At 46.4% G+C, this 26,063-nt stretch overlaps 3 protein-coding genes across 7 annotated transcripts in view; 1 reads left to right on the forward strand and 2 right to left on the reverse strand.

The window, feature by feature from the left end:
- LOC127607592 (band 4.1-like protein 1) overlaps window positions 1–8,699 on the reverse strand; it is a 40,716-nt gene extending 32,017 nt beyond the window's left edge. For all 4 annotated transcript variants that reach the window (XM_052076048.1, XM_052076050.1, XM_052076049.1 and 1 more), the window contains exon 1: window positions 8,539–8,699. The gene's annotated coding sequence lies outside the window, so the exon portion shown is untranslated. The remainder of the gene's footprint in view (window positions 1–8,538) is intronic.
- Window positions 1–19,622, forward strand: part of LOC127607617 (lipopolysaccharide-binding protein-like) — a 143,784-nt gene extending 124,162 nt beyond the window's left edge. Inside the window, exons 1-16 of one of the 2 annotated variants that reach the window (XM_052076107.1) lie at window positions 13,019–13,088; window positions 13,791–13,904; window positions 14,351–14,465; window positions 14,539–14,670; window positions 14,751–14,906; window positions 15,000–15,063; window positions 16,494–16,554; window positions 16,786–16,877; window positions 16,965–17,141; window positions 17,249–17,308; window positions 17,390–17,557; window positions 18,476–18,543; window positions 18,661–18,703; window positions 18,772–18,835; window positions 19,052–19,128; window positions 19,213–19,622. In XM_052076107.1, coding sequence (XP_051932067.1) covers window positions 13,802–13,904; window positions 14,351–14,465; window positions 14,539–14,670; window positions 14,751–14,906; window positions 15,000–15,063; window positions 16,494–16,554; window positions 16,786–16,877; window positions 16,965–17,141; window positions 17,249–17,308; window positions 17,390–17,557; window positions 18,476–18,543; window positions 18,661–18,703; window positions 18,772–18,835; window positions 19,052–19,128; window positions 19,213–19,254 — 1,422 coding nt within the window. In that variant the 5' untranslated portion in view covers window positions 13,019–13,088; window positions 13,791–13,801 and the 3' untranslated portion in view covers window positions 19,255–19,622. Of the gene's footprint in view, window positions 1–13,018; window positions 13,089–13,790; window positions 13,905–14,350; window positions 14,466–14,538; window positions 14,671–14,750; window positions 14,907–14,999; window positions 15,064–16,493; window positions 16,555–16,785; window positions 16,878–16,964; window positions 17,142–17,248; window positions 17,309–17,389; window positions 17,729–18,475; window positions 18,544–18,660; window positions 18,704–18,771; window positions 18,836–19,051; window positions 19,129–19,212 lie in introns of those variants that run through there. The other variant, XM_052076106.1, reaches the window with a different exon arrangement.
- Window positions 19,623–19,694: 72 nt separating this feature from the next.
- Window positions 19,695–25,951, reverse strand: cdk5rap1 (CDK5 regulatory subunit associated protein 1). Its single transcript, XM_052076088.1, has 13 exons — window positions 25,578–25,951; window positions 25,409–25,512; window positions 25,290–25,324; window positions 25,088–25,188; window positions 24,453–24,663; window positions 24,251–24,375; window positions 23,926–24,152; window positions 23,231–23,328; window positions 22,851–22,906; window positions 21,890–22,020; window positions 21,655–21,804; window positions 20,872–21,012; window positions 19,695–20,003 (listed from the first exon to the last, which is right to left on the reverse strand). Exons 1-13 carry the CDS (start codon window positions 25,864–25,866, stop codon window positions 19,887–19,889), a joined length of 1,785 nt encoding a protein of 594 aa, XP_051932048.1. The 5' UTR covers window positions 25,867–25,951; the 3' UTR covers window positions 19,695–19,886.
- Window positions 25,952–26,063: the final 112 nt, after the last annotated feature.

The raw sequence follows: 26,063 nt of genomic DNA on the forward strand, positions 1-26,063 counted from the left end.
AGTGTTGTAAAGTCAGCGCCGCGATATATAAAAATCCAGGCATGGAACGTGAAGTTCAAGGATGTAGAAAAACACGGAGGACGCCTCATTCCTCCAATCATTCATTCATTCATTCATTCATCTTCCGAGCCGCTTGATCCTCACTAGGGTCGCGGGGGGTGCTGGAGCCTATCCCAGCTGTCTTCGGGCAGTAGGCGGGGGACACCCTGAATCGCTTGCCAGCCAATCGCAGGGCACACATAGACGAACAACCATCCTCGCTTACACTCACACCTAGGGACAATTTAGAGTGTTCAATCAGCCTGCCATGCATATTTTTTGGAATGTGGGAGGAAACCGGAGCACCCGGAGAAAACCCACGCAGGCCCGGGGAGAACATGCAAACTCCACACAGGGAGGCCGGAGCTGGAATCGAACCCGGTACCTCTGCACTGTGAAGCCGACGTGCTAACCACTGGACTCCTGGGCCGCCCTCCTCCAATCATATATGAGCCAAATTTCTTCACATCCGTAAATCAGCCCCGGCCTAAATGTGAGCGATTGATCACCTTCGGGACCTTCGGGAATGGGAAGTGGAAAATGCTTGCCGCGGGGCGGACACGCTCCTTGTGTCTCTGACGCTCACCTTTAAGTCCAATTTTGTGTCTCGATGCGAAGGGGGAAAAAATGGATGGCTTCCCACTTCAAAGTAGTGACTTTGTCCTACTTGTATCTTTGGACGGTCAATGCAGAAATGATAACGACTTGGCTTGGAGAGATGCAAGTCTGCTTCCCCGAGCACTGTCGAGGTGCCCTTGATCGTCGCTGGCATCTGAAATGCTTTCTTTGACTGCGGTATCTTTTGTTTTGGAGACGTTGACTCAACACCAGTGACACGACTTTTAATGAATGAATGTCCACACTATGATAGGTTGACATTCTCTGAGCAAATATTAACGGTGACACAAAAGACACAAAAAAAAAGCCGACATTGATCTCGGCTTCTGGCTCGTGACATTCGCCGGCGTCTGTTTCGATGGCTAAACGGAATGGACGGCTATTACGCGCTCACCATGTTTATTCAATGTCTCCTCTCGGTCGGCCCCCCACCTCACATCAATACAAGAATCACGGCGGGTGAAGGCTGAAGGGGGCTTAGGTGAAAAAAATATATATACACACACACACATGAGTACTGAAAGGCAGAAAAAAAAAAAAGAAAATTCACTGCAGGTTCGGACGTTACGATGCATTGGAGATGCTTTCACAGCGCCGTATAAGGACATGAAAGCCCATTCAGTCGTGCATCCATCTTAGCAGGAAAAAAAAATAAACTCCCAGTGATGCTTTTGCATTTTAGCCACAAGGTATGTCAAAAATTAATGGATGACATTTGCAAATCCATGACCCTTCCATCCTCGCCTGGATGGACAACCGAAAGGTAACTCAAGTGGGCACAAACCAAAAGTGGCTTTCTTCCTCCGTCACCACTCAAGGTCGCTTGACGGCCACTCTTCACCTTCATCACATAAAATATCCACAAGTGAAGTTTAATCGCAAACGATTTGAGAGCTGTCGAAAATGTTTCTTCACTCCAAACGACGACAAAATGTGAAAAATATGAAAAGCGTAACACGTACCGATGTCGACTGTGGACATGGCAGCAAACGTAAAACAACAACGTCATTCAAGTATCCTTCACGTTTGGTTTCCCGGTCGGCGGTCCCGTGGCCGCTAACACTTGAGAACTGAAGTGAAATGCTCTCTCTTCTTCGGGGTCAAGTTGACGGGGGCACGGATAATTACAAGCCAAGGATGACAAAGACACATCAACACTTAAGTCTGTTGGGTACGGAGCTGCAAAATGAGAGAGAAGGAAAAAAAAAAAAGCCCCAATCAACAAGTCAAGTTTAATCCACCGAGGAGAGAACAATTCAATCCCATGGGAGTTTTGTTGACACTTTTGATAACATATCTTATGTGTCAGCGAAAATTGATTTGAACTGGGGAAGAAATTGTTGACGTCTCGAACAGTGTGTGTGTTTTCTTTCTGCAATGCCACAAGGGGGCGCCAAAACTCTGGGAAATAGGAACTTAGGAATTATTCATTCATTCATTCATCTTCCGAGCCGCTTGATCCTCACTAGGGTCGCGGGGGGTGCTGGAGCCTACCCCAGCTGTCTTCGAGCAGTAGGCGGGGGACACCCTGAATCGGTTGCCAGCCAATCGCGGGGCACACAGAAACGAACAACCATTCACACTCACACTCACACCTAGGGACAATTTAGAGCGCCCAATCAGCCTGCCACGCATGTTTTTGGAATGTGGGAGGAAACCGGAGCACCCGGAGAAAACCCACGTAGGCCCGGGGAGAACATGCAAACGCCACACAGGGAGGCCGGAGCTGGAATCGAACCCGGTACCTCTGCACTGTGAAGCCGACGTACTAACCACTGGACTACCGGGCCGCCCACTTAGGAATTAGTGTCAAGGAAATATTTTCAAAAATACAATAACGCATCATAACAAGGGAGAACAAATCATCTGTGAGCCTCTCTCTCGCTTTCTCTCTCCGTCTCTCGTTCTCACTCTCTGTCTCTTGACATTTCAAATTTGAATCCTCATTTAAAATCCGGTCACAGTTTGGCTACTTTGGTGCATTTATTAGTCAGACAAAATGTTTCAACATTTGTGAAATCAGATGGTCCAAAATTGGACAACGGCTATTTTGTATTTGAAGGAGAGAGAAGGGTCCCTTGTCCGTCACACAGCAAGACGACTGACCAGACAAACAGGGGGCCACTGTTGCCATGGTTATGAATATAAAAATGGAGTCGCCAAAGGCAGCATTTGGTTAGAAGGATGTACAGGATGCAGGCTCTTCTCAGCACACAGCAACAGATGACGTGCGAGGGTAGATTTTTCTTCTTCCTCTCAGTTTACTTCCCAATGTATGATTTAGTGTTGCAAAAAAAATAATAATACATTTATCCAGTTCGAGCTGAGGTTATTGGTCAAATCACACAGTGACTTTTCATTCATTCATTCATCTTCCTAACCGCTTGATCCTCACTCGGGGTCGCGGGGGTGCTGGAGCCTATCCCAGCTGTCGTCGGGCAGTTGGCGGGGGACACCCTGAATCGGTTGCCAACCAATCGCAGGGCACACAGAAACGAACAACCATTCGCACTCACACTCACACCTAGGGACAATTTAGAGTGTTCAATCAGCCTGCCACGCATGTTTTTTTGGAATGTGGGAGGAAACCGGAGCACCCGGAGAAAAGCCACGCAGGCCCGGGGAGAACATGCAAACTCCACACAGGGAGGCCGGAGCTGGAATCGAACCCGGTACCTCTGCACTGTGAAGCCGACGTGCTAACCACTGGGCTACCGGGCCGCCCACAGTGACTTTTCTTTCTGATATTTCACAGGTTTTAGCGCATAAAGACAAAAGAGGACCACACTAAGCTGCGTCAAGCTACAAAAGTCATCCTATCAAATTTGTCCGCTTCACGGTCAGGAGTTAATAGCGCGGGGCTGCGGGTCGATATCTTTACATTCCCCAAACAAGCATATTAGGAGGATGAGTGAAGATGCAAAATTAGCCAAGTGCATAAAATGTGTGCAGGAGTGCCCATTTGCATACGGCATATAAAGCAGGGCCAGACCCTACGAGAATTTGGGCATCTCAACGAGTTAATTTGAAGCGTAAAGCATATCGAGTCGCAGTAGGCATGATGGGGACAGTGTAAAATGTGTTTTGGGATATTTGTTTTCTTATCTAGCTATTACTAAATTGCAGCATGGCATGACGTGATGAAATTGAAGGCAAATGACTCAAGCGCATTGACTGCCAGCAACAGTTGACAAATCTACGGATGCGCTTTACATCGCTGAATGTGGATGCGACGAGGTTGGTGATAACGATGCAAACCTGCGGCGCTTAGCGTGGGAAAATTGCGCCAAGGTGCTGATCGCGCACACTTTCAGTCGGATTACAATGCACGCTTTGATATATGAGGCCCCAGTTTTGGCAGGGGGAAAAAAAAAATCGCAACAAGAAGATACAATCCTGCAGGCGTCAACACGGAGCTGTTACTCTGTTGTGTAACGTCGAAAGGTGCACCGCTCGGAAATGAAAATGCTACAAGGTCGAAAAGGGCCAACCTGTAAGATCATAACTCTGAGAAGGCGACCACTTTGAGGTCGACAAAAGGATTTATTGGTCGGACCTCAACAACAAAACAGACAGAGTAGTCGGGACATGAATTGTTTCAAATTAACCCGCCGTTTTCACAAGTAGCACAGACAAAAAATATTGAGGGGCAAATAGAATGGGTTGCAATTTAACCAGAACAATTTCAGCAGGTTCATACAATTCTTTATTTATTTTATTCATTCATTCATTCATCTTCCGAGCCGCTTGATCCTCACTAGGGTCGCGGGGGGTGCTGGAGCCTATCCCAGCCGTCTCCGGGCAGTAGGCGGGGGACACCCTGAATCGGTTGCCAGCCAATCGCAGGGCACACAGAGACAAACAACCATTCACGCTCACACTCACACCTAGGGACAATTTAGAGTGTTCAATCAGCCTGCCATGCATATTTTTGGAATGTGGGAGGAAACCGGAGCACCCGGAGAAAACCCACGCAGGCCCGGGTAGAACATGCAAACTCCACACAGGGAGGCCGGAGCTGGAATCGAACCCGGTACCTCTGCACGGTGAAGCCGACGTGCTAACCACTGGACTACCGGGCCGCCCCCTATGAAGATATGAAAAATAAATTGGAATATTATCTCACTGAAAAAGGTCAAGAGAAAATAAAATCCACATGCCCAACCAAGACTCTGAAAGCACAATTGAGTGTACACACGGTGTGGCACCCCGGCTCGCGAGCGTTATCCAACCGGTCTGACAAGTTGAGAAGCACGACAGGCCAAACGGGACTGGGAGTCACCTGCTGGGTGTCTCATCATCCTCAGCAAACAATGATGCCGGTAACCCTCGACAACATATTTGTTTGAGGTAAATAAGAATTAGTGCTCTGACCGAAATATCAGTCTTGCTCCATTTGACATCATCACACAACGGACATGAACAGTCCTGAATTTTACTCTTCTTGGAGGTCATTGTCCTTTCAAAGTCACATCAGCTCGTTTCAGGACAGCTTCCCGAGAGGGAGGGAGGGAAATAAGGAAGGCATCTTTGCGACACCATGTCAGAGACAGCGAACAACAGCCGAGAGAATCTGAGGGGCTTTCTTCACAGGCAGCAGGAAAAGAGACTGTCGGTATACACGACAAGAAAGGAGAATTGGGCTCCGGAACCTGCTGACTCACTCTTATCATCAGAATAGCTGAGCACTGCTGTTGCTTGGGGGGGACGTTTCAGAACACCCCCATAACTAAAAAAAAAATAATGATGCTGTGTGGAGAAATCAGTGGTAAAAAATAAAGGATGAATTTCTTAAAATCCAGTGAGCAGACTGACTGTTACAATCAGAACGCAGCTAGTGGGGGGAAAAAAAATTAAGGGTAGGGTGGGGGTAGGAGGGTGTGGGGCTTCGACATTCATTTTCACTCTCGGCATGATTCAATTTCAAATTCGCACCCAATTACATGGCGATATACACTCACTGGGTACTTCATGAGGTCATCTTTCACAATCTAATTAAATCTGATATTGGAGCTGTATTTAAAAATACAAAGAGATTTTTTTTTTGAACCTGCATTCAAAAAGTGAATGAAATAATCCGAATAAAGGATATCTTATCTTATCTTATCTTATCTTATAAGTCGAGCACAGAGACCTTAGCCAAGATGAAAGAATCCAGTTTGGAATCAACAGCAGAATTTCGGCTCGAGATCATTAACGCGACTTGGGACTGTTCATCACTCGCCACAAACCAAAATATCAAAAGACGTCTGTGGTGGCCAAATGAAAGTGGAATGCGTTGATTCAAAACAATGAAATCATGCAAATCCTAAACGTGTGTTCACACGACGGATTGGCGACAAATGAGTCATCCCAGCAGGTCAGAACGCATCTTCATTGAGCACAAAAAACAAAAGCCAGCGGACGCGATCCGTCAGATGATCACTAAAACTTCTGCTCCCCCGGACCCTCTCTGGCAAGTGTCCGGCCTTTGTCTGATCAATGACTTTATCAGTTTGTCGAGCATAATGGTCAAATCCAGAAGCTTGCTCTTCACTGCCAGAGAAGACGCAAAGGTGAAAATGACTCAAATGATAATGATGGCAGATTGTGATGTAGCCGTATTAGCCCGCAGCAAGAGTCCACTGCACCCCCCCCCACCCCCACCCTCCATCAATGATTACATTTCAGCGCATGTCGGCCCGTCGACAACTACTTTTCAGTGAATGACTGCTGCACGCAGACACCCCCCCACCACCATCTCCACCACAACCACCCCTTCCGCACCCAAACCCCAAAGTTCTGGTGTGTGCAGGCAAAAACGAAAGCCAATCCATTCATGTCATCATTTGAATGTCAAATGAAGTGCTTTGCGAGTGTTCAAGCACTGCATAGACAAAACGACAGTCGCCTCCCACTGTCATCCAGAGAAACATCCGCGGCAAATCTCAAGTCATGACTTAGATTTGTTCTTGATTTTACTGCTTGGTGCTTTCTACCGCCTTTATTAGCGATTCGTCTTACTGTTTATTGTGTATGTTAAATCGCTCCATGTACAGCACTTTGTATGCAGCGATGGCTGTTTGAAAGTGCTCCAGAAATACTCTTGACTTGACTTGACTTGACTCTACACTGTGTTCATTCATGAAGCACGCCGAGATCCTGAAGATACAGAAAAGATGCCGGTGACAGCTTTCTTGACTGTTAGATGCACGAGTGAAATGCACACTGGTGCCGCACTTGAGTGAGTTTGTGTGTGTGTGTGTGTGTGTTGTTGTCAAACAGCAACACAATTGGCCAACAAAATGAATCATTCAACATCAAAGGCACTCCGGTAGAGAGTAAAGATCCGTGTCAGCGTCCAACATTTGTGGGCTGCATGTCACTGGCAGTTTTGATTGGACGCTCAATCAAGTCCAGGATTGATCACTTCCCACCCTGAGCATTCAGACTCACATTCATACCTTGAAAGTACTAAATTAATCGAACATGCACATATTTTGGAATGTTGGAGCGACATGGGGGTGGGGGGGACTCGAAGCCTGAACCCAAGAACTGCGAGGCAGAGATGCTACTCTGTCGGTCATCCAACTGGCACATATCAAATTCATGTTAAAAATTAAAATAAAAATCTCATCAACTTAGCCGCTGTTCCAACTTGCTAAGAGGCGACCATTTTCACTTGTTGTAATAATCACGTGTCCCAATACCTTTGTTCAAAAAAGGACAAAATCCGACTTCAACGGACAGTTAGGACGGCGGAGAAAATCATCGGCACCGCCCTACCCACTCTTGAGGACTTGCACGCTGCAAGAATCAAGACAAGGGCACGGAAAATCCCCCCGCATCCTGCCCACCACCTTTTCCAGCCACTCCCCTCAGGCAGACGCTACAGATCCATGGGCACCAAATCCAGTAGACACTTAAACAGATTCTTCCCTCTAGCCATTAACTCCTTAAACAGTCGCTGACGTAGACACTCTTCTTGTACTACAAAATGGTGCTACAAAACTACTGGTTACTCTAAAATGGTTCAATGATTTTGTTGTTTACGATGATACTAGTGCAGCGTGTTATACCGGAGACAAATTGTGAATTCTACATACTTGGCCAATAAAGATGATTCTGATTCTGATTCTGCTTAAGCTCAAGTCAACCTCAAAGCAGGAAGCAGCTACATGTATAGAGAGGTACTGTATGTCGAAAAAGAAAAGGCCACTTTGTTGCACTCCAACAACAACAACAACAAAAAATAAGCAAACAAGACAGCAAATGGACCTCACGCATAGACAAGCCCGAGCATGTAGGCAAACACAGCAATTGCAATTCCTCTCCGCCGTACTGCGTGCATGTCCCAGCAGTGCAGTGAGCGTTTCTGTGTGTTCCTGTGGGCGGGTGTAATTAACAGGCTTAGGCACACGCGGAAACAGCTGATCGGAGAAGATGCACGCAACTTGCTCATGACAGTGGACCCTTGCAAGATTGCGAAAGCGCCGCAATGATTATGTCAAAACTACTCGAGGCCGAGTGGGCTGGCGAAAAAGACCTTCCCCGAACGCGCCTTCATTGCTACCCAACAGCACCATCATTCATTCCCACGATGTCATGCTTCCTCCAGCAGAGGTCGGTAAACAAGCGAAGTCAAAGTCCACAAGCGTTATTAGGTCATTTAACCAAAGCGCCGTAGCCCTTATTTTCCTGTTCCGTGCCATCGCAGCAAAACCACGAGCACACCGTAACATCGCAATATGGCAGTGGCTCAAATCACGCGTAAATAAGAGAGCAGCTGACACGAACGAATCGTTTGGGAAAGACAATTTTACACAATCGAGGCGGATTTTATGACGACGTGCCCGCGTTGGGAAGGAAGGGCAAAAAAAAAAAAAAAAGAATTCAACATACCTTTTTAGAATCACATGCAGTGAAGAGGACTGGAGGAGAGCAGGGTCTATGTTGCAAAGTCAGTCCACAGCGTTTATTCCTCCGGTATGGCAAAAAGAAAAGGGAGCGTGAGTTACGTGCTTGCGTGTATTGCCGGTAAAAAAGCCTAATGAGGGAGAGAGAGAGAGAGAGAGAGAGAGAGAGAGAGAGAGAGAGAGAGAGAGAGAGAGAGAGAGAGAGACGCTGTCAGATGGAGGGAGGCACGAAGGAAAACGACGCAAGCATTCAGTTTGTGAGTTGCGCGGAATACATAAAACACAAATCTTTCATTGCCGTCTTTTTTTTATACGTCACCAGCAAGTACTCACATTAAGATCACGGTACAAACAATGTTGTATAATCCGGATGCGTGAGAAAATCGTGGCGCACCGTGAGATGGCAATTCCGTTGTTTCATTGTCCTGACATTCGCCCCCGTTTTTTTTAAATTAAATATTTTTTTTTAAAAGGCCCACATTACATCAGAGGGGCCTCTGTCATTTCGCGCTATGTCGTCAGAACATTCCCTTTGATTGCATCACCAAGTCAAACATCACAACCTTCCGTGTTATTGCCCTTCACGAGTGATTGGATTTAGCGGCACAAAAGATCACCGCGACCACAGTCACATTTTGCGGGCAGGGGAAAAGAAAAGGGCCACTCTGTGAAGAGCTCACATTTCTGTGCGGATACCAGTCACCGGTTGCAGGCGGTGTGCAGCAAATTTGTGAGCCGTCGGAGCAGGTAGTGATGCCGCCCGCGGCCAGGTGGCGCTGTCTGCCGCGGCTCAACGTTTGAGAGTTCAATGGCAAAAGAGAGGAAGAAAATGTCATTCATTACAGCGCTGCTTTTGGACAATCACAGATTCGTGACAAAATAAGCGACGAAACAATAACAACAACAACAAAATACACAAAAAAGACTAACACGAATACAGATGATAATATCGAACTTTTAAAAAAGCCAATTTGAAGATAAGAGTTTTGAAGGTTTTGTAATGAGTCAGAGTTGCTGACAGGTTGTGGGAGTGAGTTCCATAGGCATAGAGCAGCTTGACGTCAAGTTTCAACAGGTTTCATCTCAATAGAGTCCATGCGAGACGCGACACTCTTTGTATCAGTCAATTAATATTAAAACGTTCCATCCAGATTCATGTTTGAGCTGTTATCGGCGGCGCGCGGAGGATCTGCAAGGCTGAGATAAATCCAACCTCTGATGTTGCGTAGCTTCTCCTTCAACACTTTGATATTTTGCTGCTGTATTTTTTCCAGAAGGCGGGAGAAAGACTTGCCTGACTTATTTGAAGCAGTAGAAGGGGCAGTGGAGGCGGAAGTGCTGCTTCTTTGATTTTGCTCAGCAGCGGTTGAGGTGGCAAGTGTTCTTTCTGCCAGGTGCACAGCCTCCTCTACGGTCCTTGTGAAGCACAAATCAATGAAGTAAGCAACGAAAATCACCTTCTTGACTTTCTCTGAAGTGGTACGCTGTTGCAGATCATCCCTGATTTTGTTCCCCCTCCAACCCCCCAATTTGTCAAGGAATCATCTTCCTCCAACTTGTTTTCAGTCGGCCAATGATGTCCTTTATCCTCTGCCTCAAAGACAGTTTGGCATTTGCTTCGGAGCCTATAGTCGATTTGTGAAGACATTTAGGGGAAAAATGTGTATGCAAGTTTCTGTCTTTTGAAATGAGATGCCATCAGACTGCACAGCGGAACAAAACTGCACAACAGGCCTGCTGCTTGTTCGAAAAATCTCCCAATCGTTCCGTCAGTGGAAGCCTATCTCATCACGACCTCGTGACAAACTGAATGTTAACAAGTGTTCAGGATTAACCGATTCTTCCTCAATTCTCTCCTCCTTTTGCAGCGGGGTTAGAAACCCTGCAGAAGATACCAAAGAGTAAAATATTGAATTTCTGAATTTTCCTTCTTCAGCTCATCTTGTGGTTCTGGCCAAAGTACCAATGTGATTCTTCTGCTTTAGGCATTGTTTGCATTCAGCTGCGTTTCACTCAAAACACTCACAAGCAATTGTCCCACTGATGTGATCAAGTTTGGAATGGACTGTAATGATTAAGTGGGTCCAGCTACTGACTCGGAGTGCTTTTGAAAGAACATCAGCAGCATCCTGTCCCTTCCCCGTCCGATGATTTTACCCTGTTGTCCTTCCCTGCTATCTGCTGACCCGGACGGGGCTATTTCCTTCTTTCCATTTGTTCCACCGTCACATGAACTCATGGCGGTGGAATGCACTGTGGCTAAAACGTGACTGTTTTATGGTTTATTTGAAAAAAATAAATAAACTCTTTTTTAAAAAATCATCATAACAGTACAGGGGTTTTTTTTTTCATCAAGGTGACATTCCCCCCTGATTTATGAAGACACTTGAACAAGTCGCATTATCTTTTTTTTTTTTTGAAATACTCAACATGGCCTTTTCCACATTTTGGTACCGTTTTAAAGACGACACAAAACAATTTTTATATCTGCCCTTTAAAATGCACGTGAATGACCACCATGAGCAAGGGTCAGTGGTCATGTCCCAGCATGCTTGGTAGTTCTGATAAGTGCAGAAGGCAAAGCAGCTCCCACGCAGCTGCGCAGGAAACATGCCGTGACATCCTGAACCATTTTTTTTCTTGGCACTCATCTGTCCAAAAACATCCACAGCCCTCCGTTACGGACGTCAGAAAAATCGGAGACGCCTCCCATCCATGTCAACGTTGTCACAAACTGGTGAATAAGTGCAATGACGCATTGACCCGATTCACGATTATTCTGACCCTGGAAATTACAATAGGTGAGTAGGTAGTGACCGCTAGTGGCGGAGTTGGTTGAAGGAGCCATTTTGAACGTACCGTGCGGCGTCACCATCTTGGACGGACATTCTCCTTGATTGAGCTCTTCATTCAGCACAATCTGTTACACTTAAATACATTTTCAGTAAACTGTCTACCGTGCTCTCAATTCCACAGGTGATCAATTAGTCATACAGTAATGGACCAAGTCTGAAAAGACGTTTAAAAACGTCTTTGGGAGTGAATGAGTTAATGGACTTTGACTTTTTTTCCCCTATCATTTTACGATACAAATGGGTGTTGTATTGTATGCTCCCGTCATCTGTAGCAGGCAAAGGCGGATGTTGAGTGCTTGCAAGGTCAGCTTTGATAACATGGGCCTGCCATGAATTTGTACGCTTCGCCTCTAGAGGTCGTCATTGCACTTCATTTTTCTTTCCCGAGCTCCACTTCCAAAGCCAGCCAGATTCAAGACTAAAAAGACGAAAGACAGCTCCTTGAGCGGTGATGGACGAAAGCATACATACCACCGCGTTGATAAATATTCCCTGGCTTGAACGATTAACAGTTAAACAAGCACTAAGTACTGTGTGTGTAATGTACAAACGATTCCTTGAAAAACTGCCGGAGATATTCGGTGGTTTTGACAATGCAAAGGTACAACCAGGGTAGTACGGTATTGATATTTTGTGCGGTATACACCGTATCAAAGGTGGCGAGAATGGCATGGAGTAAAATTGAATTAGGGATGAGTATCTTTCACATATGAGCCGGTACTGTATCGACAACAAACTAACTAATTATAATAAAATCTCAATCATTTCAATGTATTATTTATTGTTCAAAATATAAATTCGACAAACGCAACACAACAATATAATTATACAACAAATGAGCAAAAGAGGACAGAGTCAAGATAAATGAAGCCATAACATTTTATAAATATGATACAAGCAATGGATAAATATAATTTTAAAAATTGCAACGGTACTTGAATCCAAGTTCAGCATGCGGTCTACATGATTTAAAGTTCATCTTCCAAATGTTTCATTCATTCATTCATTCATCTTCCGAGCCGCTTGATCCTCACTAGGGTCGCGGGGGGTGTTGGAGCCCATCCCAGCCGTCTTCGGGCAGTAGGCGGGGGACACCCCAAATCGGTTGCCAGCCAATTGCAGGGCACACGGAAACGAACAACCATCCGCACTCACACTCACACCTAGGGACAATTTAGAGTGTTCAATCAGCCTGCCATGCATGTTTTTGGAATGTGGGAGGAAACCGGAGCACCCGGAGAAAACCCACGCGGGCCCCGGGAGAACATGCAAACTCCACACAGGGAGGCCAGAGCTGGAATCGAACCCGGTACCTCTGCACGGTGAAGCCGACGTGCTAACCACTGGACTACCTGGCCGCCCTTCCAAATGTTTATTTATTTTATTTTTATTTTATTTTATTTTTTTAAGCTGAAGTTATTTCCCTGTAAAGTCAACAGTGGCAGGAATGGCCCTTTGATGGTTTGGAAATTTGGGGCTTTTTTGTCTTGACCATTTCACAACCATGTAAAATACAACGTTTATCATTGTTTGCCCCTTCTGGGACATTCCCGTCGTCAAGTCCAGTTCCTGATTCAATAAGTGAATTAGCAGCACGTGCTGTCCTTCCACTTTCAGTCTTGCTGCAAGTCGAGACGGCGGGAGGAACTGTCTCGGTCTCGGAGGCTAACGGCGACTTCAGGTCAGTGTGAGCTCTCACAGCTTAATCCCGGTTTAGCACGTATGCTATGTAGCTGTACGTCTTAAAGATCTTACATTTTTGGGATGGTAGTGATGGCATGCGCAAATGATGACACCTTGGTGGGCCTTTTCATATTCCTCATAAAACGTAAGCGCTGACATTCCGGAAAAAAAAATAGCGGGACTCATTATATGCCATGCATGTACTGTGTATGTTTTATTTTTGAAACGTGTTGCCGTTTGTTCATTACAAAACGGTCAATGGGCGTGGCCTTTAATTTGAATATGCTGGCTGCTGATTTAATTTGATTTTAAGTCGTCATGTGTTTTCAGTCAGCCGCGGTGAACGTGACTTTTTTTTCTTAAATTTGAATGATTCCACTCAAATTATACTTCGACAGACTCCGTACACGATAAAGTATGTTCTTTGTAAAGGCCGACTTTTGGTTTTGAATCCGTACCATAAAGCGGCCGCCCACTGTTAAAAATAACGTTCACTGAAATTCCCGGATTAAAACGTTTGCGACTGTTAAAAATAACATTCACTGAAATTATCGGATTAAAACGTTTGGATGTGCAATAGAGAAGTTGGAATGGATGTTCGTGTAAACTATGAGTGGAGAACAATAGCCTCTAAAAGGGAAGCGTTGATGTAGTGCTTGGGGATTTTACTGATCCTCTCCATTTTTTTTTCCTCCAAAAGGTTAACGAAACATGTTGCTGTGGTGTTGGCTGTCGTTGCTCGCCTTCAGTCAGTTGACCTCGGGCGCCAGTCCTGGAGTCAAGGTCAAACTGACAGATAAGGGCATTGAATATGGTAAGGGTTGCAAATTAATCAATGGCTGACAAAAAGCAGGCGGCCCGGTAGTCCAGTGGTTAGCACGTTGGCTTCACAGTGCGGAGGTACCGGGTTCGATTCCAGCTCCGGCCTCCCTGTGTGGAGTTTGCATGTTCTCCCTGGGCCTGCGTGGGTTTTCTCCGGGTGCTCCGGTTTCCCCCCACATTCCAAAAACATGCGTGGCAGGCTGATTGAACACTCTAAATTGTCCCTAAGCGTGAGTGTGAGTGCGAATGGTTGTTCGTTTCTGTGTGCCCTGCGATTGGCTGGCAACCGGTTCAGGGTGTCCCCCGCCTACTGCCCGGAGACAGCTGGGATAGGCTCCAGCACCCCCCGCGACCCTATTGAGGATCAAGCGGCTCGGAAGATGAATGAATGAATGAATGACAAAAAGCAGCGCGTTTGATGACGACTTCCTCTAAAAGGCAGGCAGCTGGGGATCGCTTCCATCCAGAAGAAACTCCGAAGCATAACAATCCCAGATATATCCGGCACAGAGAGAGTATCCGTCATCGGCAAGGTCCAGTACACCTTGTCAAAGTAAGAATCGACTGCTCCGATGGAGATTGCCAAACGTCGTGCCGCCCACTTTAGCATGAAATTCCCCCTCCAGTATGCAAACAGTGGCGGCGGGATTACCTTCTTCTACTGTGGACCTGGTGCCCGCGACCGGCGTCAGACTGTCTATTGCGAACGCCTTCATCAATATGAAGGGCAACTGGAGGGTCAAATACCGGCGAATTTTGTAAGGGGTGAAAAGATTTGTTCCGTTCACCAAAACACTCGTTTCGCCTGCTGCTGCAGTGTCGCGTTTCATCAAAACAGGAAGGACAGCGGCTCCTTTGATTTGAGTGTGACGGGGCTGTCCGTCAGCTCGGTTGTGGCGGTCAAAAGTGATGAAACGGGGCGACCCCAGGTCAGTAACCTCGACTGTTCGGCGACTGTCGGCAGCGTGACCATCAAATTCCACGGCGGAGCCAGGTAACAGGAAAAAAAAAAAAAGGCACTCTTATGCACTACTGTTGAACGAGACAAGAAGTGACTCATTGATCGGGGGCGTCTCTTTTATTTCAGCTGGCTGTACAATCTTTTCAGAAGCTTCATCAACAAGGGGCTGCGCGATGCGCTACAAAAAAAGGTGAGCACTTCCCGAGCGCTCACGTCCGCACAGAAACAACATGCAAATTCTAAATACCACGGGACCGATCAGCGATTCAAACCCCAAACCACAAAACTGGGAAGCAGACCTGCTTACTACATGTCGAACATTAAAACACACACACGCACGCACACAGATCACCTCCCACCATATCTGCTTCCTCAATCTAATCTTTCTTCCTCTTTTGTGTGACAGTTTATGTATTTTCATCGAAACTTTTGTTGACGGGGCTGATTTGGCCCTATACGGCGACGCATATTGGCCTGGAGGAAGGACGGAACGTGGTAGAAATTCATTCATTCATCTTCCGAGCCGCTTGATCCTCACTAGGATCGCGGGGGGTGCTGGAGCCTATCCCAGCCGTCTCCGGGCAGTAGGCGGGGGACACCCTGACTCGGTTGCCAGCCAATCGCAGGGCACACAGAGACCATCCACGCTCACACTCACACCTAGGGACAATTTAGAGTGTTCAATCAGCCCATCCATCCATCCATCCATCCATCCATCCATCATCTACCGCTTATCCGGGGCCGGGTCGCGGGGGCAACAGCTTTAGCAGGGAAGCCCAGACTCCCCTCTCCCTAGCTACTTCTTCCAGCTCTCCCCGGGGGATCCCGAGTCATTCCCAGGCCAGCTGGGTGACATAGTCTCTCCAGCCTGTCCTGGGTCTTCCTCGGGGTCTCCTCCCGGTGGGACATGACCGGAACACCTCACCGGGGAGGCGCTCACGAGGCATCCGAATCAGATGCCCAAGCCACCTCATCTGGCTCCTCTCGATGTGGAGGAGAAGCGGCTCGATCAATCAGGCGGTTCAATCAGCCTGCCATGCATATTTTTAATCCACGCAGGCCCGGGGAGAACATGCAAACTCCACACAGGGAGGCCGGAGCTGGAATCGAACCCGGTACCTCTTCACTGTGAAGCCGACGTGCTAACCACTGGACTACCGGGCCGCCCGTGGTAGAAATAATTGCATCCATTCACACTTTACAGAAAGCTAAACGAAACGCATAATGCACAGTTTATGAAGATGCAATATGGATGGATATGATGTTCGGAGGGCGGCGGTGATCCAAATTTCATTTGCTTGAGTGGCTGAGCAATGAAAACATTTGGGAGGATTTAGCTCGAGTGGTTGGGTTTCCATTAGAAAGCGAACCCTGTTTTCATTTCAAAATTTAACTGATGAAAGTTGCCGACCGACGCGCTGAGCTGCGTTACGAGACTGCGGCAGCTCAATGATTTTTGTCCTAATAGTCAAGTTCTAACACATGACTTCCTGTCAGTTATCGTCAACTTTGAATCTAAAAACATTGACGAGAACCTTAAAACGGATTCACATCTTCCCAATAAAACAAGCGAATCGGTTTATGGAGTGAGAATCGGAAACCCTGATTGACTTTTTCCAGATCTGCCCCCTGGTGGCCGACGCCGTGACTGATTTGAACCCTCAGTTGAAAACGCTCAATGGTAAGCAAGCCTATTCATGTCATGGGTGAATATGTCATTTAACGCCACTTTTCATTTGATGATAGCGACGGACAAGATTTGGGAGCATATTCTCTGTTGCGCTCGAATCGGAAAAAGCACACACGTGCGCACTTTGGTGGGAACTGGCATTTCTCGCAGATTGAATTGCACGCGAATGCCGAGCGGTGCTGGGACTGAACGGCTTTCAAGCGCTTTTATTCTTTCCTACAGTCTTGGCACAAGTGGACAAGTACGCGGAGATTGAATATTCTATGGTCGCCGCCCCCACAATCGTCAAGTCTTCCATCGGTTTGAGCTTGAAGGTAAAAAAAAAAAAGCGCGCGTCTCACGGTTGAAATGACTTGAAAGGCGGAGTTGCACATTTGGATTGCCCCTCTTCTGGAAATTAGGGGGAATTCTACAACATCGAGAAAAAGCAGGAAACTCCGTTCCCCGCTGTGGTCTTCTCTCTGCCACCCGAGGACGAGAAAATGTTGTACTTGGGCGTGTCCGCCTTCACCGCCAACTCTGCGGCTTTTGTCTACCACAGCGCCGGAGCCCTGAGCTTGTACATCACCGATGACATGGTGCCCCCCCCCCCACCCCCCCGGCCGGCCGCGGCGTTCTCATTTCAAACGTGTCGACTTCCGTGCCTTCATGTTGATGTGTAACCATTGTCGCTCCATCGCCGCAGATTCCTCCAAGCTCCCCAATCAGGCTCAACACCAGAACATTTGGCGTGTTCATCCCCCAGGTGACAGTCAATCTCGCAAAACGATGAACTCGGGCTGCAGGAAGTGATTTGTCAAAAAAAATAAATGCCCGGAACTTTCAGATTGCCAAATCTTTCCCGCGTTTGTTGATGAAACTGCTGGTAAAAACGTCGGAAACGCCCATCGTCGCCATGGAGAGCAACAACGCCACGATTCAAGCCGCCAGCACAGTGACGGCCTACGCCATCCAAGCCAACGGCACGCTCACGCCGCTGTTTGTCCTCAACATGGCACGTCAGAAACTTTTCTTTACTGTCATCTTTTTGAAAATATGTCAACTTTTTCATACTCCTGTTTTTACCTCATACACATATGCTTGTATTGTGATGGGTATTGTCAGTGGTGATTCAGCTTTCCTGCAAAGGAGCCAGAAACAATCCCAATGATGGTCCACATTACCATCTTGAGGAGTTGCTGAATAGCATCCCCCCCCCCCCCCCCCCCGAGTCAAAAGGACAAGTGATTTGGAGTCACTCCGAGTGACAAGATGGGCATACACTCAGCTCTTGGTTCTCCAAGGGGGCCTGAGAGTGTGCATGCAGACCCCCTTGGAGAGCTCAACTAACCTCGCTTGGTGCTCAACGGCTAAGCGGCAGCCTACCAATAAATGGTGCTTTGATTGAATCAATGGCTGCAGGAGCTGAGATTTAACACTTTTGAAGTGCCGTTTGAGGCCTTCGTTTTTGCAAAACGAATTTTGTGACTTTTAATCTAAAACAGGGCGACCCGGTAGGCCAGTGGTTAGCACGTCGGCTTCACAGTGCAGAGGTACCGGGTTCGATTCCAGCTCCGGCCTCCCTGTGTGGAGTTTGCATGTTCTCCCCGGGCCTGCGTGGGTTTTCTCTGGGTGCTCCGGTTTCCTCCCACATTCCAAAAACATGCATGGCAGGCTGATTGAACACTCTAAAATTGTCCCTAGGTGTGAGTGTGAGTGCGAATGGTTGTTCGTTTCTGTGTGCCCTGCGATTGGCTGGCAACCGATTCAGGGTGTCCCCCGCCTACTGCCCGAAGACAGCTGGGATAGGCTCCGGCACCCCCCGTGACCCTAGTGAGGATCAAGCGGTTAGGAAGATGAATGAATGAATGAATGAATGAATGAATAATCGAAAACAAAACTTTCTTCATTTGTATTCATTTTCCCCTTACAGGAGACCAGCGTCAGTGCCGGCATCTTTGTTCGTGGCACGATGCTAACCGGAATCGTGACCCTCAACAAGTAAGTTCCAGGAAGAAAAAAAAAAAAAAAAAGACTCTTTGTTCTTAAAACGGTGGGCCTAAAAGTTCCTCGCGAGGACAAACGTCACAGTCTAATTGTGCCTCATTTTTTGCACAGAATGGAGCTGACCCTGAGGACAAGTTATGTGGGAGACTTTCGGGTAAGATGCAAATGACCAATTTTTTAGTCCAAACCAGTGAGAGGAACTAACCTGAAGTGACGCTACAGGTCAAATCGCTTGACAACATCCTGAACATGGTCCTGAAAGTGGTTGTTATTCCAAAAGTGAATGGTAAGTGGCTACCAAATGAGCTTTTTTGCTCCCCGATGACACACGGAGCCGTTTTCGACAACCGCGGATCAGAAATTTTGCATCGCGTCATGACAAAGTGACCAAATAAGGCCTTCATATGAACATTTTGGGCATTTCATACAGATCAACTAACATATCGGGGCGTTTTTTTTATGTCTATTGTCTTGTGATATGAATGTACGCCTTGCTCCGCAGTTCAACTTGCAAAGGGATATCCGCTCCCCACCATTGGGAAGATCAAGCTCGTCAACCCCGACCTTCAGATCCTGAAGGTCAGAACGAGTGCAATTTCCGTAAAAAGTTAGTGGCGAAATCATCGTCCGCGACGTTTTTAAATGTCTCTTTTTATTTCATAGGACTACATTCTGATTGGGACAGATGTTCAGTTTACAGGGTGACGGAGTGACATCCACAACGGAAATGACTCAGAGATCCTCCGCATCTCCAGCTTTCATTTCAAAATTATTGCTCAACATTTGTTCCACTTTCTCTTTACATTTGAGAGTTCTTTGAAAGTTTCCCGTGATCCGTTTTCACATCTTGAAATGGCTTCGCCCCGCCTTACCTCTCTGAGCTCCTACACGCCGAGAGTCCTTTAATTACCCGATGAAAATGTTTAACCGTCAACTCGCTGTCAATCTCAAATCATCACACATTTGATCTGTTCTAGATGTGCAAAAAAATATATATATTCCTATTTTTTATTCTCGTTAATCAACGTAAGTGGACAAATATGTTGAGCTAATACAAACATGGTTGTACCTTTTGGTTGACTGATATTGTAATTTAGGCTTTTTTTTTTTTTTTTTTTACTGCCACGGGTATCCATACAATACTATTAATAGTAGCCATTGTCATCGAGTAAATTTCTGAAACTTGCGCAACACAAACCGAATACAATCCAAAACGAGATCAACAGGGACTCAGTGGTCCAAAAGTGACCAGGATAGTTGAAGTACCTTTGCGACAAGATCGTCGTTTGTTTCCTGACTTGTCAAGAGCGGCCATCACGGGAAGGGGCGTGCGGCAGTCACGGATGGCGGGGCAAATGTTCGTATGAATGGCTGGACGGAAGCGCCGACTGGATCAAGGGATGTCTGTGACACAAGGCTTGACCTCTCAAACTCTGCGAGCTGGCCGACGTGATCTGCAGAAGACGAAAGGGGGACGTTTGCTGATCACTCAAATCCTTCACGGTTCTCTCGATGTCTCTCACAAAAATGATACATGGGCCTTATCAAACCTAGATTATTACGAGTTGACAATTGCGATCAAATCACCAAGCAGCGAAACAGTTTGGGGCCTTAATCATTTGGCATCAAGCTCCCGTCTATTTTTAAAGCTCACATACCAAATACCAAAAAAAAAGAAACAATTTTGAGATGGGGGCGGCCCGGTAGTTACAGTGGTTAGCACGTCGGCTTCACAGTGCAGAGGTACCGGGTTCGATTCCAGCTCTGGCCTCCCAGTGTGGAGTTTGCATGTTCTCCCCGGGCCTGCGTGGGTTTTCTCCGGGTGCTCCGGTTTCCTCCCACATTCCAAAAACATGCATGGCAGGCTGATTGGACGCTCTAAATTGTCCCTAGGTGTGAGTGTGGGTGCGAATGGTTGTTCATTTCTGTGTGCCCTACAATTGGCTGGCAACCGATTCAGGGTATCCCCCGCCTACTGCCCGAAGACAGCTGGGATAGGCTCCAGCACCCCCCGCGACCCTAGTGAGGATCGAGCGGCTCGGAAAATGAATGAATGAATGAATTTCGAGATGGGAAGTAAAAATTGAGATTATGTGGTTGCACAAGTGTGCACACCCTGCGTCCAGTCACATTTAAACAACTCACCGAGTAGGAGTCGGCACGCACTTGCCACTCCAGATGTTCCTGCAGCTTTTACTGACAATTTTTTCCCCCGCTTTCTAGCGGAAGTCTGCGGGTTTTGTGACACCCCCCCCCCCCCCCAGCCTGACCCACCACCTTGTCTACAGCCCTTAAAACAGACCTAAGTGCACTGGTGTTCACCTTCACTAGCACGTAGTCTCCAACATTGATTGCAGCCGCCTTGGAGTCGGCAGGATGAACAGCAACATCCTCCCTTGGGAAGATCACTTTCATATTGCCATCTGTTCTGCCGCACAGCTCCTTGGCAGATCTCTTACTCTCCTGTCAAACAAACAAACAAACAAAAAAAATGAAAGAATGGCGCCATGAGCATTATTGCTCGGTAAGGTTACGTTAACCCAGTACAACATGTGCGCCTTGCGCGGAGAGTGAGCTTTTGTTACACATCGCAAATCAATTTAGACGGTTCTAAAAACATCTGCTGGCTTTGCAAATTAAGAAAAAAAAAAAGAGGGCTCCTTTCCGGATGACAATATCATTCGAATGCAGCATGAGAATATGGAAAAACTTGCAGTGACTGTCGTTGGCACAAAGCAATGACTGATACGCAGTCGGAATATTTGAAAAAAGAACATTGCGATTAGAACATTTTTTGATGAGACCAAATGATGCCCAGCTATTCGAAGTACACACTTTCCCCTGGCAAGACTGCCGAAAAGTATCGCGTACTTGATTCGATTTTCAGCAGGAAATGCCTCAAACTCTTTGGCTTGTGTTACTGCAACGGAACAATTATCGACGACACTTCAAGTTAAAAAGAGCGCCGCCCACTCTGACGCTTTTTGTTGGATCAAACGAGCGATATATTCAAAAGTGGGATCGGTTTTGACAGAAGAACAAAAAGGAAACCAAAACAGGACCACACTGAGCCTTATGCACGGGGGCCATGAGTACTTGACCGACCCCCTCCACCATGACAAGTTGCGTGCTGCCAACGAGAGCGGCGTTGACCCTCGCAGCTTCCCGTCTGAACACAGCGATGCACTCCGCCAGCCGACGTTGCTTCACATCCACCGGCACGTCATCTTGAAGGTTATGGAACGCATGGGTTTTCTGAAGACGGACAACAAAAAAAAGACCAAATTCCAAAGAATGATGATGTTACGGTGGCGGCTTGTCACTTCTGCGACTTGCTCACCTTTCTCATGCTGTAGGCAAAAAGGAATCCGATGTTGTAGCCTACTTCTCTGATGAGAGACAAGGTCTGCCGGTGATCGTCTTCCGTCTCGCCACAAAAGCCCGAGATGAAGTCACTGCTGAGACTTACGCCTGACACACACACACACACACAAATGATGCGTGACGTCAACTGCGAAAAATTTGAATATCTTCTAAGGACAACCACTTCCTCCCTTTGTCCGTGACAAAAAAAGAAAAGAAAAAAAACAGTGATGCAAGCTGTTCACGCCTCCCGTCCTGCGCACACACACATTTCATTTTCAGCGCATCGCCACAATTTAGGCAGGTCAGCTGTTTGGAATTCAACAGAGAAAATGTCCCCAAAAGGTGAGCGATTTTCATGTCTGACCTTCCCTAAAGAGTCATTTTGTTCAAAAAAGGGAGTGAACAGCTAAAGCCACGCAGTTGAAGATGACGCAGCGGAAAATTTGGTCGCACCTAACTTTGTGCTGGTGTACCCACCAAAAAAATTAATCTGTAGCAAAATTTCAAATTCTCATATGTAATAAATATGTAATAAATAGGGGAGATTTTGTATTTTCTTGTTATCAAACCCCCTCATTACAGTGACTTCAATCGTTGAATAAACTATTGGCCCGCGACAAAAATGAGTTTCGCACCCCTTCACTCGTGGAACTCGTTCAGTCTGTACTATACAGTATTACCATTTTTAATTAAAGACTATTCCAGATGACAGAGGGAAACCTCGGCTGTGGATGGGCACCTGGCAGAACCTTTAAGAGCCGATGGGAAATGCACCCAAAGTAGCACTCTCAAAAAACCGCAGCCCATCAATTAAATCGCACGTCCCCCCCGGTCGAGGCTGATCACCTGACAGTGTCGGCGCTGACGCGGAGACGACCATTCATACTCGCATCCGCGCCGACAGCATGAAAAGTGGGTCATGAGTTGTCGCCTACCTTGAATGACATTCCTGATGTTCTGCACCAATTCAAGGTATGTCTCCCTCGTGTACCTGCGATTTGTAGAACAAGAACCATCATTTGAATCTGGATTTCTGCAACAAAAAAAATCTGTGCAACAGGACAGCGGCCCAAAGAAGAAAAGTAACTCTAGAACCGAATGACTTCCGCAGACAAAAATATGCATTCGAGGCTCGTCAGAGTCCTGACCTCAACCCAACTGAGATGTTGTGGTAGGATCTCAAGAGAACGAATGTGCAGGTCGGAGCATCTGGTTTGGTGGAGCTTATTGTTGTCAAAAGGTCTGACGGTAATATGAGTGATGTAGAAACCGGGCGTGCATACATTTTCCTGCAATTGTAAATATAGTGACTCACCCCCGGCGCATGGCTTTCAAGACTTGACTGCTCCCACTCTGAGCTGGTAGATGGATCTGCTTACAAATGTTTTCTCGCTCCGCAATCAGATGCAAAACCTACACACACACACACACACACACACACACACACATGCGCGCGCACAAAGACAGAGCGGAGATATGAGAAAGCTGATCAATCCTCAGTCAACTATGGAGTTCAGAGTTGACTTAAAGGTAAAGTTTACAGTAACAGGAGAAAAACTTTTTTTTTGTATTACAGAAAGAAACATGTAGCATTCAGTTGATTAAAAAAATCCCGTTTGTACGAGTAATTTTTGAAGGTTTTTGTTATATTTTTTCAAATATATTTATTGCTGTTTTATGGATTTTTTTCTTCTCTTTTGCGGAAAAATCTGTTCTGTTTTTGGAAAAAAAAAATTCAGAGTTATATAATTTTTTTCCTCCGTTTTTCAAAATAAATTCTTCGTTTTTTATTTTCAGAGTATTTCTTATCTTTTTTGGAATATTTCTTGTTTTTTTATTTTTTATTTTTTTATTTCTTCTGTTTTAAGAAGAATGGCTTTCGGGTACCGGTAATGTTTTTTTAGAAAAAAAAAATATAAATTGCAAAAAATTATTCAGGAAAAAACTAAAACAAAAAACATTCATAACTGGCTAGCAGGTTCCAGAGTGAAACAACAAACTCTAAGCTACCTCATCAGGAAAGTCCTTCGGATGAGGTGACGTGAATCGGATCCTCATGTCGGGATCGACCTGCGACACTCTGTCCAGCAGCTCAGAGAAACGCATGCCTCCCAATTTTGGGCGGTACACGGTCTTAAAGCCGCGACTCAGCCTGGTCGGAATGGCACCGCAGAACGTCTCATCAGAAGTGTCTCGGTAGCTGTTGACATTCTGACCGAGCAATGTCACTTCCTTCACTCCCTGGAAGGAAAGGCAACGCACATCGAACTCCACACCGATCAATCGAATCAATATTTCCACGTCCGAATCCCATTTGATTTGAACAACTTTTCACATGCCTGATCAGAGAGGATACGGACTTCCTCGAGAATAGAGCTGGCAGGTCGACTCCTTTCGCGGCCCCGGGTGAAGGGAACAATACAGTAAGTGCACATATTGTCACAGCCCCGCATGATGGACCTGCGGGACATCGGTGGAGCAGATCATGTGAAGGAATCAAACGAGCGAGGAAATGTTTTCCTGTGGACAAAACATACACAAAGGCACTGCGTCCCCGAGGAGAGTGGTGGACGGGCATGATGTCAGCGTAGGTCTCCTCCAACGAAAGCAGCACGTTGCTTGCCTGTTGACCTCCCTCGGCCACCGCCAACAGACGGGGAAGATCCCGGTAGGCGTCTGGCCCGGCCAGGACATCCACGAGCTTCTCTCGTTCCAAAAGCTCCTTCTTCAATCTCTCAGCCATGCAACCTTGATCGACAGATGCACGCAAACCACGTTGGAACAACATGGCCAACACATATCGCTAGTTATACCGTTGATCTGATTGACCGATATTTTGCATTTTATGCAAATTGCGTGATTAGCCGGAGTGCCTTACTTCCTCTTTTCAGCCATCATAGTTTGGATGTGTGAAGTGTTAGTCCAAAAGTTACTTGAGGTCAAGGGAGACAGAATGTATACCGTACTTGACACCTCAACGGGTGAGTTGGTACAAAAATAGACGTGGTGAAAATTCAAACACAATTAACATGATTCTGCGGGGATCATTTCGACATTGCTGAAAGTTTAAATCTTTAAAGAAAAAAAAAGTGTTGTCACTTTTTCAGTTTTACAAATCAGTATAATAATAAATATAATGTTGCTGTAGGGTGGGGGGGGGAAAAAACAACACCTAAGATGCCAATTTTCATTGGCGTTGGACTCCTACGGCGCTTATTCTTCATGGCTGTCAGCTCTTGCAGTCTGTTCCAGATGGTTTGTTCGGCTTTTTCTCTGTCACACACGATTGAAATTGAATCAAATCACAAAGCGATAGATAAGCAATCAGTTGCTAACATTTATGGGAATCGCGATCATTTGTTGATGGGCTATACCTGATGGAGCACGTTACAAGAAGGACCACATCTGCCTGCGGATATAGATGACAGAAGATGAGTCATGATTGACTAAGTCGTTAACTGGTGTTAAAACCGTGAATAACTAAAAGCCCTACCTCGCGTAAATGTCCCGTGCGTTGATATCCGCTCCTCTGTAGTATGGACCAGGCAATGTCCGTGTCATTGACATTCATCTGACATCCATAGGTTTCAAAATAGACTGTAAAAAGACAAAACATTGGGTTGCACATCCTCCTCCAAAGTAGCGTTAAGATTTCAAATTACCCTTTCGTGCATTCCCCAGCTCCAAGTCAGCAGAAAGATACTCGTGTTGGTATTCTACTTCTTTGTATAAAGTTGATGTGGTTTCATGACCAGGGAGTTCTCGGATGAAATCATGAAAACCTGGACCGGAAGTTATTCGAGTCTTGAAATGATCCGATCTTCCCCGCTTTTCCCTTGCACTAACTACACTGCCGGTTGAATTACAGAACAATCTGACTTGTAAACACCTGAAAGGTGTCCAACATTTGGGAGACGAAAAGAGTTGAGTTAAATTCCTAATTTGTTTCATGTTTGATTTGTTAGCCTCTTGCAGTCGGAGCTGTCCGCCACACAAATGTTTCCCCCTGCAGTCCGTCTGCAATTAACGTCCGTCGAGTACGACTGTCCTTCATCATCCTGTAGCAGGTTTTCGATTTCCGGTGTTTAGATCAAATGCCAAATTAAAATGAGAGTAAGCGTTTAAAACTCATGAACTTCCCATCGGGG

Source organism: Hippocampus zosterae, chromosome 9 (genome assembly GCF_025434085.1).
Source record: "Hippocampus zosterae strain Florida chromosome 9, ASM2543408v3, whole genome shotgun sequence".
Classification (NCBI taxonomy): domain Eukaryota; kingdom Metazoa; phylum Chordata; class Actinopteri; order Syngnathiformes; family Syngnathidae; genus Hippocampus; species Hippocampus zosterae.

Bases quoted from the DNA above. Each gene is read 5' to 3' on its own strand.
- cdk5rap1 (XM_052076088.1), bottom strand. From the start codon at position 25,866: ATGAAACAAATTAGGAATTTAACTCAACTCTTTTCGTCTCCCAAATGT. The intron at 25,325-25,408 runs GTAGGGCTTTTA...CTATATCCGCAG, and splicing joins GCACGGGACATTTACGCGAG to GCAGATGTGGTCCTTCTTGT. The intron at 21,805-21,889 runs GTGAGCAAGTCG...GTCCGTCTTCAG, and splicing joins TTGCCTACAGCATGAGAAAG to AAAACCCATGCGTTCCATAA.